The sequence below is a fragment of the Numida meleagris genome, chromosome 4, assembly GCF_002078875.1.
Source record: "Numida meleagris isolate 19003 breed g44 Domestic line chromosome 4, NumMel1.0, whole genome shotgun sequence".
Lineage (NCBI taxonomy): Eukaryota > Metazoa > Chordata > Aves > Galliformes > Numididae > Numida > Numida meleagris.
Window position 1 is genome coordinate 12,611,326 of NC_034412.1, and position 19,428 is coordinate 12,630,753.

The 19,428-nt window shown below is 38.2% G+C and overlaps 1 protein-coding gene across 4 annotated transcripts in view; it reads left to right on the top strand.

Moving 5' to 3' along the window:
• GRK7 (G protein-coupled receptor kinase 7) overlaps positions 1-12,224 on the top strand; it is a 28,340-nt gene extending 16,116 nt beyond the window's left edge. For all 4 annotated transcript variants that reach the window (XM_021394492.1, XM_021394490.1, XM_021394491.1 and 1 more), the window contains 2 exons: positions 6,760-7,031; positions 10,459-12,224. In XM_021394492.1, the coding sequence (XP_021250167.1) occupies positions 6,760-7,031; positions 10,459-10,801 (615 nt within the window). In that variant the 3' untranslated portion in view covers positions 10,802-12,224. The remainder of the gene's footprint in view (positions 1-6,759; positions 7,032-10,458) is intronic.

Consider the following 19,428-nt stretch of genomic DNA (forward strand, 5'->3'; position numbering starts at 1 on the left):
TTTGTGAGAACTTTCTGCATCCTGCAGTTTTGGGGATGGCAGAAAGCATATTGTAGTCATCTAAAATGACAAGAATGCGGTGTGTCCCAAGCAGATAATTTTCCTGCACAAGGTGTGCCACCTGCCAGACATATCTTTCTCTCTGGGAAAAGCTATCAGGGTCTTTTTAAGACACAGCATCCAGGCACTTTGGATGACTCTTAACCTTTTTCTTCGTTCAGTTTCATCTGATGGTTAATAAATACTACAGTATGTTCCATGAAAAAGCAAGAGATAAGAATCCTTATGAAGTTTCTAAAGCTGGTAGAAAGCTTAATTAAACTCTTTGAAGATGAGAATGCTATGTAAGTGCTAAATACTACTGTTTAATTTTAGCCAATTCTTTCTAGAATGATCCAGAATCATCTAATGGTGATTTGTTTTTGTCAATAATGTGCATTTTGTTGGGTAAGAAATGCAACATTTGGCTGGTGATGTGTATCGTTAAGCTGTTCATTTGATAGCTTTGAGCAGAAGCAGTATATGAGGAACTGTAAGCTGTCGGTTGCTGAGGTGTAATGCTTCTACTCATCCTGGGCCACACGTACGATTCCACGTACTGCGAGGAGTGTTCCAGTTAACAAACATGTAATGAGATGACACCGTATTCTTGCACCGACTTGGCTATATGGGCCAAGTCTTCCTGGACTCATCATAGAGGAATTGTACCTCCGACATTAGTCTTAATCCAGAAATACTAGGTGGCTGAAATCCTGTGGATTTCAGTAACATCAGCCATTCAGGCTTTGCTGTCATTTGCGTTGCTTAATCTACAGAGGCTGTGCCAACAGTGGGAGGCTGCTACCTGGGCCTTGCAGTCACGTTCCTTTTGTCGTGCAGGCACTGAACATAACATTTCTCTTTGGTGCCCTCTCTTTGAGAAAGCCACCTACACCTTGTGCTCTATGAGCACTAATTAGAAAGAGCTTCTTAAAGTATACGGAGCTAAGTGGATGGAATTTTTCTCTCTCATTTTTAATATTGCTTATATAATATTCAACAATCATTAAAAAATAAAACCATACCCATCTCTGAAATGCAGTATTATTTCCACATTATAGATGGGGAACGATCACAAGAAATTGAAAGAGAAACAGAGCATTGCACAAAATTAGAAGGAAAATTGTGTCACAGGAATAGTAAAGAGCCCTGGTAATGGTTGTATACTAATTGTTTAGTTAGGGGGTCGGTATGAAATATTTTGCCTGTCCCGTAAGCTCAATTCCTGTGACAAATGACTGCTTCACCATCTATAAAAGCGTGTGTTTTCTGATGGCCGTTCACAAGAGAGGGATGTTAATGGGTTTGGCAGTGGTGATCTGAGGTGACGATCGTGATGTGCGTGTGGTCACACAGGGAGCCAGAGGGGAGACGCTCTTGATTCCAGAGTTACAGTGAGTGGGCTGTCCTTCCTCAAGCCATTATCCCTTTCGTTTAAATACAGCATGAAGCTGAACTGAACATGCTGTAATTGCGTCTACTTTCTCCTGCTGTGTTTGAGCACAGAGGCAGCCTCATCCTATCACAAGACTTTCTCTAACGATTTTGCAACTTACGATGAAGACTTTAATGATCACTGATGTACAAGCTTAAATTAGTAAAAAAAAAAAAAAAAAAAGTGGACTTTTTTTTTTTTACGATTTCAGGTTTTGTCCCATTTTGCTTGTAACTGTATGGTTTTTGTTAAGACAGACAAGCTTTCCCTGCTAAAATTATGTCCCTCTGTGAAAATGAAAGAAAAAACTTTGATGTTGAATTTCATGTGAATCTGTGGGATTCAAGGACTTCTAAGTTCCCATGCAGTCTTTGTCATTTGAGGGGTCTAGAGCGCAAGTCTTAGGAGGAGCGGCTGAGGGAGCTGGGATTGTTTAGTCTAGAGAAGAGGAGGCTCAGGGGAGACCTCATCGTGCTCTACAACTTCCTGAAGGGAGGTTGGGATGAGGAGGGGGTCGGCCTCTTCTCGCATACAACAAATAGGACCTGAGGAAATGGCCACAAGTTGTGCCAGGGAAGATTTAGGTTAGATAGAAGGAAAAACTTTTTCTCTCAAAGAGTGGTCAGGCACTGGAATGGCCTGCCCAGGGAGGTGATGGAGTCACTGCCCCGGCGGTGTTCAAGAGGTGTCTGGATGAGGTGCTACTATATATGATTTAGTCGATCAGTGGGTAGTAATGGCGATAGGAGGATGGTTGGACTAGATGATCTTGTAGGTCCTTTCCAACCTTGTGATTTTATGATTCTATGATTATCTTCTCCTGGTACTCTGAACATTTTTCTTTGTGTTCTTCTGAACCAGCCGCCCATCAATTATCTGAAAGTCAATGGGGTCTTTCCCTTTGCTAAGCATTAAGAATATGCTGAGGTCTTGCTCAGTGAGACTTTTCAGAGGTGCAGTTTGTGCTAATTAGATTAGATCTAATTTTCTTTTAAAAGATAGTTGCCAACTCATTTGGTCCACTGGCTTGTTACTGCATCAACATGTAGTAAGATGGGATAGAGGAACTCTCTGTGCCTAATTCTCCTCACAGTGGCTCTTGGGAGATAACTGAACACTGCAAAGTGAATGGCAGAGGAATATCAGTTATTCTCTGCATCTCTGGCCCATTAAGTTGAGGGCAGAGAAGAGTTTTCTGTGATCTGTCACTCCATTCCTGCAGGGTGTGTTCAGGCAGTGCCGAAGGAACGGAGGAACAGCTGGAGGAGAGAACAAAGCCATCAGTGGCACCCCTTGGAGGAAGGATGGACTGAGCCCCAGGAAACAGCTGATAGAGCTAAACTCAGCTTGTTTTTTTTCCCTCTGTTCAACAGTTCTTGTGCCATGGCAAACAAAGGACAGACATTCTGATTTGCTATACTGTTGGCTTTGTGATATCAATTGAGTTTGTTTTGCAGAGATCTGTGGGAAAAGCTAGAGGGATCTAAATCCCATTTCTCCCCATTTGCCTGTTTCTGTGATAATGAAAACTCCAGACAGCTCTGTTTCTTTCTTCGCTGTATTTTTAAGAAGCTGGGATAGTGATGTTGTGCAGAACACTTTTCCTTCTCGGAACAGTAACCGGAACAGGATGGAGGGGCAGGAGCTGCATTGTGCACCACGTTCTGCTGGCAGCCCAAGTACCCTCAGCTGTACTGGGAACCCAGTGCACTTAGTGCTTCTCAGGATCACATCTTGTATTGTTAAAAGATCATAATTATTTGGCCTCTTAAAAATTTATACAGAATCACATTTCACTGAAGAAACATAGTATCCTTTCAGATGACTCATTTCTGCTGTGTCTTGTCAAACCGCGCTGAAAGCAACAATTCCGCCTAACAAAATTTCTTTGCTAATGTATCCAACGACAGAACCTGGTCGTTACATTTTAGATAATTATTGAAAACTTGCCTTTTGGGTTGTTCTCGGGGTAATTGAGAGAAGTAGATCGTTTAATCCTTGTCAAAAACAAGTAAATTGAAATTTATTTAACAGAAAAATAATATTTTTGCATTTCAAACAGTATGTGCAAATAAAGCATTCTGCTCACCATAATAAAAGGCAATGTTAGATGGAGAGCAAGCAAAAAATGGCCGGTGTTACACTGACTGGTCTTGGAAAAGCTGTGTGCCTTTGCAATGGCAAATGATTCTGCCTTCTGTGGGATATTATAACATCCTTTGGCTCCTAGTGAGAGTTGTAAAGATTTACAACTCCATTCACTAGGCTGAGGTCATGCTTCCTTCATACCTGCCTAAATAAACCTTTCCTGAGTCATTGAGGCTGTCCTTCATGCTGCCACAGGATCTCTTTTCCTTGTAGGATGATAAGAGTTTTGGCATCTTGTTCCTAGTAATGATCAGTGCTGGGATTTGAGGTTGTAGCTTCCTTCCAATGCTATCTACTCTTCAAAGATACAACTAAGTCTTCGTTTAAAAGATTTATTTTCTTTCAGTTCCAGGAGTTGAATAATTTCTGTATTCCCCGTTCTGCATTTAAATACTTAGGAGTTTATCAACTTTCTCCCGAAATGAAATATTTTGCCAATGCTCTGCATTTTGGAGTAGTTGCCAAGGACTAGAATTTTAAGTTCTTTTCTTCCTTTTTTTTTTTTTTTTTTAAGTAATATGAAAAGAGTTGAGATGTGTTTCTTCCCACTTAAAGATCACTGTTCAATACTTGTGAAATGTATCTGTTTCTAGTGGGTTTTCTTTATTTTATTTTTTTGAGTTTTAGGGGTCATGAGATTATACTAGATTGCTATTTCTCAACCTGTTCTTTCGCTATTAATCCTAGGATTAATAATAATCTTCAGGATGGAGAGAGATTTATTTTAAGTTTAGGTTCGAGTTCTGATGAATGTTCATGAGAAAAACAGCTCACCTGGAATATTTTTACATACCAGAGGGACAACATTTATTTCTAGATTTCTCTTAGACTGAGTTGGATCAGCTCAATAACAGCTCAGAAGATTTCAGTGATACCAAATTTAGAATGTTGAAGTTTAATTTTTACTCACAGTCTAACCCATCCAGCATCCTGAAGGAAAGCTTCTACTAATCCATCTCTGTTTTCTATTAAATTGTTCTCATGCAGTGTTTTAGTCTGTATGCTCTTGCTTTCTCTGTTTCTAAGGATCATGTCAAATCAGTGTTCTGCATAGTGTGACTTGCTGAAGGCTGTATGTGGAAGACGCATATGGAAGAGAGTGATCTTACTTGGCACCTGTTTCTTCTGAAAAGCCAACTGGGAAAGAAAGGAGAGGCAGTGTGGGAGGGAGCTTCCCTGAGACACCTTGCTGATCACAGGGTGACATGCTGACTTTTGACTGACGGATTTATCCAGTTCCCATATGATGATGCTAACTTACAGCAAAGAGTGTCTTGTCAGAAAGTGCTGTCAGGGCACATTTTAATGATGCTGTGATTCGTCGCTTGTTCAAGGCATTAGTGCCCTAAAACCAGCTCCATCTCTGTAAAACTAAGAATGTTTATTGCTTCCCAGGAAAAGAAGCAAAAATGTTCCAGAAGCATAATCAGCATCTGTGTTTTCTAATGCACAATGAGCTGTCTCCATCCTTTTGTACCAACATTTCTCTACTGTTCTCAACCCCTCCACTCCCTTCCAAGTTTCTTGATGTTCTCTGACCAGATGGGCCAGAGTTCTGCAGGCCATATTAGAGCACTTCTCCTTTCTGTATGGCAAAGTAATGGCACATAAAAATTGAATGCTGTCAGAATATCTCTTAGTATTAACTTAGATTAATCCAATGCAAACAGTATAAATTATGTGAGGAATGATTTTGGCTGCTGTAATGGCTCAGTTGAACTTCTGTGGTTTTACTGAGGGAGGTAACAGTTCACTTTTAACCCCTTCTTTTGCTTTCAACCTGGCTGATATTTTTGTTTCCTCATCTCACTTCTATACATCAATCAAACAAAGGACTTTGCTTTATATCTCCAAAAAATGTTACTTCCTGCAGACATTATTTACTGTAGACTATATGCCATAATATGAACTGGCATGAGCTAAAGTTTATAGTGAAACATGCCTCATAAACTAAAATTCATCTGTTGAGCTATTATTCTTTTTACAAAGGTAGTTTGCCCAGTTGAGCTCTAGTTTTAGTTACACCTTTCTTTATTTTGCTTCAAAGCGAATCTCTGTCACTAACTGTGTTCTGGTGGCAGTAATGATGACCATCTTCAGTACACCTAGGGGGATTTTACACACGCATAGTATTTTAGTTTCAAATGGTAATGCTACTGAAGTTCAAATAGCTTCTGACGTAGTTATCACCATTAGCTGAATCTGGTAAATACATGAAATAAGGGATAGAATTAGATATGGCAGAGTCAGCTGAGAGAATGCTTTAACTGAAATTTCATGTCCTGAGTGATGTAACAGTGCAGCAGAGACCGTCTAGAGAGGCTCACCTCCCCTTCCATCCCAGGTAGATCAGCTTACTAAAGAGGCAGCAGGAGCTGTTTTGAATACTGGGAACTCTGTCCCCCAGCTGGGAATGTGCCAGGCCTGTGCTTAGGAGAAGGCAAACAAATTCCCCTCTCAAAGAGTGGTCACCACTTCTTTTGGAGGCTTGATTAGTCCTATTCTTTAATCAGAGAGCTTTTTCCAGTCAAGCAATATGAACTAGGTTTTTCACTTAAATGTAAGTAATTTACTAATTACAGTTATCTTCAGTTTACTTTCATACAATGGTTTTAAGAGTTTTTCTTGGCCCTTGATGGTCGTAGTTCCTTGCAGAAGACAGCAGGGAATGTGGCTTCCACCCACAGCTCAGCTGCAGGCTCCAGGAGAATGTTCTCACTGGCAACAGCCCCCTTGTTGGAGCAGAGTTGTAACCACTGAACAGAGAGGGGGCACAAAATTGTCTGATTTTTGTCCTTTTTTTTTCAAAATGATTACTAGTTGTATTTACAAGACAAAGCTAGCAACGTTCTTCAGCAGGAAAAATGTTAAGATGAAAGAAGACAGATAAAGATTAATTTTAAAAGAAACCACTTCTATGCAGAAATTGCGTAGACATATCACCTTTGAAGAATGCATTTAAAAGTTTTTCCATAGGCTGAGGTGTTTAAAGGTGTTTAAGTAGTCCATGTGCTAAAACATAGTTCCTCAGTTTCTAGATACAAACTCTTTTTTTTTTAATTATAGACTAGTCTGTTTAATTCAATGTATTTAATTCTTTACATTGTGTAATAAATCTATCTGTATGTTTGCTGTAGGCTGGGACAAATGGTTATATGGCTCCAGAAATCCTGAATGAAGAAAGTTACGGCTATCCTGTGGACTGGTTTGCTATGGGATGTAGTATTTATGAGATGATTGCTGGGCGAACGCCATTCAAGGATTTCAAAGAGAAGGTCGGAAAGGATGAGGTTAAACGAAGAACTCTGGAAGATGAGGTGAAATTTGAACATGCCAACTTCACAGAGGAAACGAAAGATATTTGCCGACTGTTTTTGGCTAAGAAACCAGAGAATCGTTTAGGAAGCAGGTATGCCTTATTTCTGAAATTTAGAAAAAAGCTATATTAATGCCACAAATAATAATATTTTACACAAAATTAGGTTAGATCTACCCTTTCTACAGAGTACTGAATTTTCTCCTTCATTTCCAGGAGGAGAGGTGTAAGTTTTTGAGGATAATATGGAAATAAGGAGTGTTGTTGCAGTACTGTAATTGTCCATCTCCACCCCAGACAACTCACAGGAGTTCTTTTCTTAGTATTTTGGGGGGTTACCCTCTGTGCAGTTCTGGGAGATGGGAGCAGCCCATCTTCTGTCCTAAAGGTAGAGGGTATTTAAGTAGATAGCTGCATCTATGCTAATCTAGAGTAAATGCGGAGTCTCTTGCAGTATCACTTACAGGAATGATGTGGGCAGAAATCCAGATCTGCAGTACAGATTTTCTGCCCTGCAGATGCCTAACTTGCAAGGCTGTGCCATTGGCTTCTTACTGAAGAGACTATTGTCTTTACTTAGTTGCTTTTAAAATATCTTGTAGAGGTTCCTGGTTTTTCTGACTCATTTCAGGAACAAATGAGAGCAAAAGAATATTGGGCACACATTTGTATGAAACAAAGTGGTTTTGGGGACTTCAGTGATGGCTTTGAGTTGATGAATAGTGATGGATTTGTCCCTGACTTAGCAATTTGGCCAAGTTAATTCAACAAGTCTGAAGCAAAATCAGCAACAAATTATTCACTTGAAGTAACCGCATTCCCTTAGCCAAACCACAGTTGTTCTCTCTGCTTAACTGTTGCATTAATTCTGAGAGTGTGAGAAATGTACAGGGATAAATAATTGCACAGGTTGTTTTTAATGTTCTGCCTTTTAAAATATTGTTACTGAGATGTGTTGTAAAAATGATTGGATATATACCATGTCTGGTCATGACAGAATAAAAGCGTTTATATACGTCTTAAATAGGGAGATACTATTCAGGACAGCTCATCCTTATGTAAAGATTAGCACTGTAATTCTAATAAGGACAATAAGACCTTGGGTTATCTACATAAGTGCCTGTTGCATAATTTAAAGCTGCTCAAGGACAGCTTTAATTTGTACACCTGACCTTTTAAAATACCTCACTTTTTTATTGAAGACTCAATGCCATTGGTAACTGAGGAGATAAAGTAACCCTTTTTCTGCACTCCAGTTCTTTGGGATTTACATCTCTGTAGCCCACGTCTTCTCACATGTACAGTGAATTTCTCTTGTTGTGGAGGAATACAAAACTGTCAGAGTTTAGATGAGCTCATTTGTTCTTTCTTCGAAGTTATATAAACATGCAGTTCACAAAGGAAGAGCTCAAATGCATCTGCTGCTAGTTGGAAGATGCCTCAGTTGGTTCCAGTAGATGGCGTTCCTGTAGCTTTATGTTTTTAAGCTTTTTATGTTTCTAGTGGTGACAGAAAATACATCAGGAAGAAAAACACCACAGCAATGCATTCTGGAGCCTTCCCCAACATCTAATACTTTTTGGTTTATGTTACAGTAGCAAAATAAAGTGAAATTTTTGTGAGTACATCTGTCTAATAGGATTGTCGGCACTGTTAGCTCTCTAGTGTCACAGGGCACTGATTAATCTGAGCAGCGGCTCTAATGCCCTACAGGCTAACAGCAAATGTAAATAAATCATATCAGGCTCGAGAGCTGCACAAATACGTGGTATTATCACTAGCTAGTTAAGCTAGAAGATGATTTTATGAGATTATGCATATGCAGAGGCCGTTATCTCTGCTGGCTTAATCCACACTTTAATAATTGTCTTCATATAGCTCGTTTGGGTTGAAAATGTCATTACGTCACTGGGCTGTGTACCAGGATGGCAGCATCTGTCGTTCTTCAAGCTGTGCCTTAGCATTTTCGTCATGGTGGTGTACAGTTCTTAGTGGCTGGTGGTGACTTTCTCAGAGGAACCAGGCAGCAGAAGCACAGAGTTATGGTTTCCTAAGGGAGCTGAAAAAGACAGCTGGCAGTTTCATCTCAGCTGTGCCTCATTATAACCAGGGCAGGCCAGAAGCACGGCAGGGAGGCCTATTAGGAAATGGCAGTAGTGTTGAGCCAGAGAAGCTGTTCTGTGATCATAGTATAAGGTCTTAAAGATTTTCTATGGTCCTGCAGATCTACTACTTCTATATGGTGCTTCTATACATTTCCAGTGATAAAAAGACTAATATTTGCATTACATTCTGTTCATAGAACATTCTTTAGAAATACATGAGGGCTTAAACTTTGCTAAGTATTTGTTTCTGTAAGGAAATGGAGAAGGACAACGGGAACAATAGCAACTATCATTTGATGAAATGAGGAAAAAATGTTTGTTTATGTTATCATTTTCAAGACCCATGAATAAAAAGCAAACAAAAACAACAAAAACAAAACAATAACATAGGTGTGAAAAACGTACAGTGATCTTCCCTGTTCCTCTTTTAACTGCAATTCTAAGTACACACTTTGTATGATTTGGTATTACATTATGGGCAAGATGCAATTCTAAAGCTGTGGGCATTGATCACACTTTGACCATACATTTGAGGCTCAGATTATTCTTAGACTTACAGGCAGGCTTGTAGGATATTCTGCAGTGAAAGAATTCACTGTGTCTGTTACAGCAAAAGTCATCCCTGAGGTCTGCAGTTACTCTTTTTAAAGTGTACCTGAATACATGTATTTACAGTGTCTGGATTTTATTCTTGGGTTCTGACGATACTTCTAAAAAAATTGTTTGTGACGGAGGTGCACATACTTTTGCTGATGCCTTAATTTATGAATCCCTTCGCTCATTTATAAGAGTAGTTCATTTCAATTAACTGGCTCACTAAAGCTACTTAACTGGGCTTTGCAGAATAATTTTTTTCATGTAAATGCATAGTTGCTTTAAATTAAGATAAGAGAACAAATATAATTTGTCAGTTTCCTGTTCAGGCTGTTTTTCATCAGTCAGTCCCTAGATGTATTAAACCAGACTACCCGGGTCTGGAATTTACTGGATATTCTTATCCTTTTAAGTCCAGAGACAACCACTGGACTTTCGTTGTTGAACAGTTAATCCAATACTTCCTCTCCTCGTCCTGCAATCTCTTCAATTCTGGTTAAAGTGTATCTTTGGATGTGGGTATCTCAGTGCACTGCCAGAAGCAGCACTGCAGTTCTTGCATGGCACCTTGCCCAGACTAATTTACCTTGAGAGGTAGAGGAATGAATAATGGAATGGGGGTGTTTTTGACTGCTTAGCTGTGCTTTCCCTGTTCAACGCAACATTGTTTGAATATGCCTGAGCTGAGTGTGATTGCATTGCATTGTGTATATATAATATATCCTTAATTTAAGATGCTTTCATGTATACAACACAGAGACTGCTGTATCTACCGGAGAGCAAAATACTGCAATAATTAACAATCTTTTGCTTTATTGCAGAAATGAAGATGATGACCCAAGAAAACATAGTTTCTTCAAAACAATAAATTTCCACAGGCTAGAGGCAAACCTTATTGACCCTCCATTTGTGCCAGATCCATCAGTTGTCTATGCCAAAGATGTTGCAGACATTGCTGATTTCTCTGAAGTACGAGGAATTGAGTTTGATGACAAAGACAAGAAGTTCTTCAAAAAATTTGCGACGGGTGCTGTCCCTATACCCTGGCAGGAAGAAATTATTGAAACTGGACTGTTTGAAGAACTGAATGATCCTAACAGAGTAGATTCTGGCGGATATGCAAATGGAGGCGAAGCTAAGTCAGGAGTTTGTTTGTTGTTGTAAATATCAGATCGTCACCAAAAAGATTAGAAAGAACCTCAGAACTTTCCATATTCTGACTCTGTTTCAGAAATTCAGTGCATCTGTTTAAGAAGAACTAATCGGTGTAATTCGACATTGACAGGCTATGTAGACCACAAGCTGTAATGACCATATTATTTTCCTTTGTCCAAGCAAAGGAGATAATACTTCTGTTTTACTGGAGACTTAATCAAGATGGAGGACCATATTTCTCTAAGGAACTTAGGATGATAGAAATTCTGAAATACAAAAAGCAATAATAGAGTGAAGAGGCATCTCCTCTGGAAAGTTACTGACTCTACCATTTTGAATACAATAATTTATTGGCTTTCTGTTTGTTTTGTTATTTCTACTAATGTTTCTTCTTTGTTCTACAGTTCTCAAGACAGACTTTTTAATTTTCAGGTAATATTAGACAGTGGAGCTCAAATCTTGTGTCAAACTTGGATGCTTATTGGTTAGCCAGTCTGTCTGTTGTTTTCTTAATTTCTGTTAGATTTTTGGTTGGTTTGATTGTCAATAAATGTAAAGGAAGGCTCTACAGGTGGCTACAAAATAGGACCATCAGGATCAAATTATTTCAAAACTGATTTTAACAGAATAAAGAGAAGAATGCACCAATTTAATTGAATAAAGCATTATTATTAAGCATATTATTTTAAGTGGTAATATCGTATACAAAGAAAATGTATTTATAAGTGAACGTCCATTCTTTTTGACAATCAATTTCAACCTTTTATTTGGTCTCCTGATAATATTTCTGTATTTTGGTGATAAATTAAACTACAAATTAACTAAACCAATTTGTAGCTGGCTCTTTACAAGAAATATATTTCAGTATAATACAAATATTAATTCAGTCACTGATTAGAATGCATATATGCAAGTTGACACCTTCATCTTCAGCAGTTCATTGATTCTTACGCAAATTTTGAGGCATCTGTTTGATTTTTAATTTTATGACAATCTACACAGAATTAATTGGAAGCATTTAAGTGAATACTTGCTAGTGTTAAAGTCTATTACTTGTGAATCACATCTTACTGTTTTCTCTGGTAAGAAGAAAATAGGTGGTAGTTTTTTCCTAACAACTTCTAAAATTGATTATGTATGTTGTTTGCTGTCATCTGTCTAGCTATAATTTCCATTAACTACAGTGAAATTGGAAACTGCTCCATTTGTTTGAGTCCCGGAGGCTGCTAATACTTTTTTCTTTGTAGAGCAAACATCCTCCTCAGCTCAACTTTATTTTATGTAGACACTGTGGCTGTTCAGGAAGAGGAGCATCAATAGATAAGCTGTCTTCTGTAATTATATCTGTTGTGCAAACATAGCTTTAATGATTATTAATAATCTAATACCTCATTCCAAATGGTGCAATAATAAAAAATTCTTTAGTATTAAATATTTTAAGTGCTTTAGTCACAGCTAAATAGTATGTTGGAAATGTGTTGTTCTTCATTTTCTGTAGAGAGGATTAAGCTGAAGAAGAATCGTTCCTTTCTTTCCTTTTAAATTTGCTTTTCCAGTGTTTTATATTTTTATTTTTCAAGTGAAAAAAATCATGCAAAAGTGTTGTTTAGCATTAGTGGATAATTCTGTTTACAGATTGTTATGAATCTCTAATTGTCTGCCTCTGGAAGGGAGACTTTCTGTCAAATAGTTTAAAACAATGTAAGCTGAATTCTGACTTGGGGTTTTAATTGAGAGGGATGATCCTGAAAGATTGTGAAAATCATAGGAGGTTGGGAGGAAAGATAGCCCCTGTGGATCTATCAGGGATTTAGCACAGTGGTTTCCAGTGATTTTCTCTTTGTTTCTGTCAATCGAAGGCTCTTACAGAGTGGTATTAAGCTAAAATACTTACTAGTTTAAGAAACTCAGGCAGAAAATTTGATTATATATATATTTTAACAACCACGGTGTTATTACAGCTGGGAGAGGCCTAATAGTGCTAGTGGCATAAAGGATCAAGCTTTTGTCCTGAACTCCTTTACTTCTCACAGCCATACAGGTGCCACTTCACATCTCTAAGGCCATAAACCAGCACTCTGAGTTGGCTGTAGTTTTTCAAGCACATAAATAACTTTTTCAATATACAGATGTTCCCATATGGAAGGAAGTTACGTATAGACAGAACCAGAATTTAATGTGATGTTAGTCATAAATCCCTTGTGATACCAGATGTTGCAGGTCTGTGGTTTTCAAAATATATTGCAGCACTGAGGTTTGTGAATTTAGGATATCATCTGGGCATAACATTTTGTTACTTAGTTTTAGAACTGTTGTAGTGTCAATAAATCCCAATAACGTGTTTATCAGTGAGATGGTGTAATGTTAAGTGTTCCATGAATCATTGGAAGAAGCACATCGGTAGTCTGATAATGCACCATTTGGCATGGTATTCCAGAGAAGAAAATGAGGTAGTTTGACATTATTGGTTTTCATTTTCTACGGTTCTCTATTTCAGAACATGGACAATTTGTATTTGCACTGTGAAGAGGTAGAACAGAACAAATGTTACAAATGTATTTCTGTTATCATTTTCAGTGCATCTTTTAAAAATTAATTTCAGCTTCTTTTAAGAACTCTGTGAAATGCATGATTCCTGTTACTGTAAAATTCTTTGTTACAGTTTCAGGAACGCAGTTACTTTTAACATCTTATTTCACCTTAGCAAACCAAAGGCAGCAATTCTGAAAGGTTTTCGCCTATGATGAACTGTCTTAGTGAAGCCAATGATAACTACTCGTGTGAGTAAATGTCAGTGTTTGTGCAATTGTGCAGGATCAGGACCTAAGTCAAAAGTATTGACCGAGTCATTTTATAATGGAAGGGTAGAGGGATGTTTACAATGGAAAATGGGGGATGAAGTTGTGGGAGGAGAATAATCTCGAGATTGTGAAATACTTCTTGTGGCAAAAGTAAATTATGTAATTTGAAATTACTTTTTTCTTCAGGCTGTCTCTTTTCTCCTTTGCCAGCTTATGGCACCACGCTCGTCTACCTCTTTTCCAGGCATATAAAATGCATTTCAAGTGTTACTCTAATCTGAAAAACTAAATCGTGAACTCTGTTAGATTAAATGCCATCCCTCAAAGACTACTGAGTACCTTAGTCACTCTGTAGTGATTGGCCTTACAGTGCTTTATAAGACAAATGGTGCTGTCTTTCCTGCCCTGTTTTACATACTACTGCTATTAGAAGTACTTCATAATTTTAACTGAAGTAGTCTGAAATGGGAGGTTCATAATAGCTTGAAATCTATTCTTATGAGAACATCTTGTACATTACCCTGAAGAAAGGCCACTAGCAAAGAAAGGATATAAAAGGAAAAGCTTTCCACCGTATCTCAAGTCCAGACTTTCTTTGCTGCCCTCCCACCAGTCTCGCTGAGTCCAAAGAGACAAAAATGAGTTTCAGTATTAACCTAATGAAGTCATTGTTCACTGAAGGACAATGAAGCTGGTGAAGGGTCTAATGCACAAGTCTTATGGGGTGTGGCTGAGGGGACTGGTTTTGTTCAATCTGGAGAAGAGGAAGCTCAAGGGAGACCTTATCGCTCTCTATATAACTCCCTGAAAGGAGGCTGTGGCGAGGTAGCCTTCTCTCAGGTAACAGCAACAGGACAAGAGGTAATGGCCTTCACTTGTGCCAGGGGAGGTTCAGGTTGGGTACAGGGGAGAAATTTTTTCTCAGAGGGAGCTGTGAGGCACTGACACAGGCTGCCCAGGGAGGTGGTGGAGTCACCGCCCCTGCAGTTGCTCAAGAACAGTGGAGATGTGGCACTGAGGGGCATGGCTCAGTGGGCATGGTGGGGGTGGGTTGATGGTTGGACTAGTTGATCTTAGTGGTCTTTTCCAACCTTACTGATTCTGTGATTCTATTCTATAAATATTATTTATCAGTGGCAGTAAAGCTCTAGCTGTGTACTCTGGCTCTGTACTTTTGGCTGTATCATCACAAAGGCTCAACTAGTCAATAAGCTCCTTGTGTTGCAGCAAGTAGTTCACTTTTCTATTCCAGTGTGAAATGGATTTAGTAACTGGAACCCGTGTGTAATTTCCAGACAATCTAGTAGTATCAGGTAAAGCAACTTTACATAAAGTATATCAATGCTACTTTGTAGAAATAAAGTGCTTCTAGTACTGTCTTGAGAACACTGTTGCTTTCATAACTTTTAGTGTTATATGTAACATTTTTCTCATCTGAATATCCAGATTTGTGATTAAGATAAGGACGCTCATCTCATTTACCTAAATGCATTACTACTTTTATTCTATAATAATCATTTATCTTTTTGTCATTAGATTTTTAGTATCAGAAGATTTAAATTTCTTTATTTATGTAATTATCAGTTGTAAAATTTTATTTTAGTTATATACGGTGTTTTTTTCTTTCTAATAGGATTTAAATTAAGATTTAAGATCTCAGCAACTATAGCTCATGGCGTGACAGAACTGCTGAAGGTCCTACCACTTCGGTTTGTTTTTGTGGAGTTTTTTTTTTTTTAGCTAAAAGAAAATCAAAGAAAGTCCAATTTTTTTCATGTGACAAATCATCAATTCTGAAATCTATAGATAAAAGAAATAACTGGCATTTTATGTTAGGAGACCTGTAACTTGTTATGGGTAAAGGTCATCCATGATCATTTCATTGTAGAGAGCACATTTTGAATGTTGCATTATGATAGCCTTAGGGAGCTTCATTAGGCATATTAAAGAATGCATGGAGAGAAATTGAAAGCAAATTCAATTATGCGTCTGATTATTTTTTTATAATTAGGCATCGCATTGTTACAGGAAATAATTTCAAGCCTAGTATCTCGTTTAAAAAATAGACAACATTATTGTTGCTTTGGGAAATTTTCTTGTTTCTCTTTTACTTTCTTAACGATCTGAACCTGAGCAAAGCTAGCGTAAGTTTCTCATCTGTTCGCCCTTTTCAGTTGCAGAAGTCTGAATAAATACTCAATGTTCACAAGGGAGGGGAAGTCTTTTAGGCATCTCTTGCTGTAAAAGGAGGAGCAAGAACACAGGGTTTCACTGCAAGTACCTGGATCCATGGTAGATGGTCAGATAAATGGTGACATCTGTATGCTGCACCATTCACATGAGTTTGTTTCCTTTACATGACACGTTATATTGTTCTTAAATTTATCACCACATCTGTGAGAAGCCACTAAATTTCAGGGAAAGTTACTTCCCAAGCTTAAATGGACAAAATGTGCCATAAAACATGGCTGTCAACAGCCTTTCAGTCTGCTCCAACAGGTGAAAGACTTTGGGGGACAAAAAGCATGGGAAAAAGAAATGAGTCTCCCTGAAAGAGCTTCTGGGTATATTAGGTTTATTCCTTTGCCTCTGACATCTTTGGAGCAGCTAAAGTGGTTAATTCCTCCCTTTGCTGTTGACCATGTGCTCGCACAATTGGTTCTAGTAGTTGTTCTAGCCTGTTTGTGGTCTTTGTGTATGCTTTTCAATGCCTGAGCTTTGTTAGTAGGCCAACTCCTTTCAAGTGTTTTGGTTTCTGATTAAAGTACGTAAACAGGGTGCTATTACAACATTTAGTACAATGGCTTATGAGGAATGAAAATTTTCATTTTTCTTCAGTGCACGAACATTGCTTGAAGCTAAACATAACTAATTAATTTTGACATGTTTTACCAGAGTTGTTCTTTGCCAAGCCTACATGTTGGCCTATATTATTCATTCAAGTTGTTCTGACAGTTATATTGTACAGAATGGAAAGATACAGCACGGCTGAACTCACACTGTACGCATATCCTAATGATGGGAGTTCCTCATGGTGAATGTTCCGGTGATTCATGTTTTTATAAAGAATGCCAAAGGGATGACTGTGGATATATCAGTTGTCATAACTTGTAGTTCAGTTAACAATAGTGGAGTAACTGTTTAAAAAAGCAGCTATTGTACAGGAACGTTTAGCTAGGTTTGCTTTGCAAGTCTTCATGCAAGCATGGCATAGGATGTGCTAGACATGTCTTGTGACTTTTGAATTGCTGGGGTAAAAGTTCCATTGCAAGTAAGAACAGATTTGTTGAAGGGTCCTGCCAGCACACATTCACACAGAAATACACACTGTTCTGACTGGAAGTTCACACATGCTGTTCTGACTGGATGCCTTTTGAACAATTATGAAAGCCAATTATGAAGGCTTTTTTGTAACTGCGCTGCTAGCCTTCAGTACTCAGTTACGCGTCCCTCTGTGGAAATACCTTGATAGAACTGCAATAAGCTAAATTGTTCCAGTCTCCTGGACTTCACAAGAAGACTCAAAGCAGAGCGTAGTCATCATAGTGGTTGTTTCTGAGGGCTTAGCCTGCTTCTCATGCCATCACTGTGCAAGTCAGATGTAATATGCAAGGATATGAAGGTGGAGAAAAATAAGATGGAAAAAAATGCCTGCTGCATTGGGTCAGTTCAGTCAAACTGTTAGGAATACCTCTCTGTATCAAATGCTTGTGTAGCTGGTATTTTTGTGATTAGAATAGAACCAGTGAGATAATGTGTGTGATAATACCAAATGAGGAGGTCCTAGAGCATTCCAGTTTGTGTACTTCTTTGTGTGAAGGAATTAAGTTCATAGTAAGAAGTCTGGGTAATTTTTGTCATTATCAGTAACAGTTACATGACATTCATCAAGAAGAATCGGCAGCTCCCATTATCAGTTTAGCTGGTTCTTCTCTCTTAAACTGGAGACATATGCCTGATTTGTAAACAAGCCCAAAAGAGTTTTGCTTCTGTTCCCAAAACATAATACCAACAGGATATTACGAACAAGAGGAAACTTTCGATTGAGCTTATACAGAAAGACATTTGACAGAACAGTTATGCGGTGAGTGGTGAGTAGGTCTGTTTTCTTCTACACTCACTATGCAAGAACTGTGAAGCTTGATTTGAAGGTTTGAAACTAGTCTTCTAGCAACGAAGTTTATATTGAGTAATACAGGGAATTTTTCTTCTGGTTGTTTCAAAGGCATCTGTTTCCTTCCTCTTCTAGAGTGATTTCTATACTATTCCCCATTAACACTGATATGTTAATGCATTTCTGGAGACAGATAAGATACTACTGTTGACCACAAAACAGTGTTGAATTTGCTTTAAAAGAATAAAAAAGAGACATTGAAAATTTAATGAGGGATCAACAATTGACTCATAGGACTGGTATCCATCCTAATATTAAGTAAAGTTTGAGAAGACCAATGTAAATAGCTTTCTACGTAGAATAACTGCAAAGATTTAAGTTTGGATGTTGGATGAAGACAGGTTTGCTGTGCTGCCAGCACCCCAGACGAGGTGTCAGCTTTGGATTTCCCATGCTAGCATACTGAAACTGAAAAATGATGGTGCTGAAATCTGGAACCCCGCATCAAACTAGTAAACTGTCAGAGCACACTTGCAAAAAGAATTGAAGTTTAAGGTATAGCATTAAAAAGTACAAACTCTCTGAGAAGCCATGAAAAGTTTGCATGATGACTAGTAATTTATACATCTAATGATACTTAGATCTGATTCTGTTTAATAAACACAACAGCAATATCATCTCTCATTTTTATTAATTCTATGTTCCTAAGTCCTGATATTTAGGAAAAATAATGCAACTTAAATGTGGGCAGCTGTTTTCCATAGCAGTACTGTTCAACTGTATCTTTTCATCCTATATGGAATAAGAAATTAGAAAATGTGCTTTGTACTAAGTGCTGCTCATGTGCTACTCAGATAACGTGATAATGATCCATTGTCTGACTCAGCCTAAGAACCAGTAGTTCATCATGCTTTTCTCTTAATATATGAGAATAATAAGGATTCTCTGTTCAATCAAGCAACAGGTAAGTATTTGATAACCAGCTTTCCTGAATTTCCTCCAGATCATTTTTCTCATTTTTGCAGCTCTATGGTGGACACATTTTTGCTTTTTCCCCATCTTTGTGTGTCAGTTCTGAATCAAAACTTTGATTCAGGTTTGAAATTATTTTGTTTTTGTTGTGACTGAAAACGTAGTGTCATCTGCCAGACAAAAAGGCCTCTTAATTCATGAACCTGTGCTAATCCAGAATCTGCTGCCCATGAGAACTAAAAATGAGGAAGTACTCTTATATTCAGCCTTACTTCAGACTCCTGTTACACCCATTCTAGACAGGGAAAGGGATAAAGAAATGGATAATCTCTTCACAAATCCATATTCTTTGTATGGAGAATAGTGGATAAAGTGTTTAAAACAAAGAAAGGAAGGAAACTTTGATTTCTTGCCAAACCTCCCAGTTGCTTACCAGGCTGGTTTGTTTTGCTGCCAACAAGCAGTTTCCTCACCTTAAGCAGCTCCTTTTCATCTGTGAAATGAACAGCAGTGAGAGAAGCAGAATGGCACCACTGTAGAGACTTGCTCTAGTTGACATAAGGACCGATTCCCTTCTGAATTTAAATACAGACCAGTGGGCACACCGCACTGCAGGTGTGGGCTATTCTCAGATGGTTCATTACCATCGTTACTTTTTTCCTCCAACTAAGTAGTTGTTTGTTTTGTGAATGTCGATCTCCCACCACACAGAAGTTACTTAATTGCTTTTGCAGTTATTTTTGAGGGGG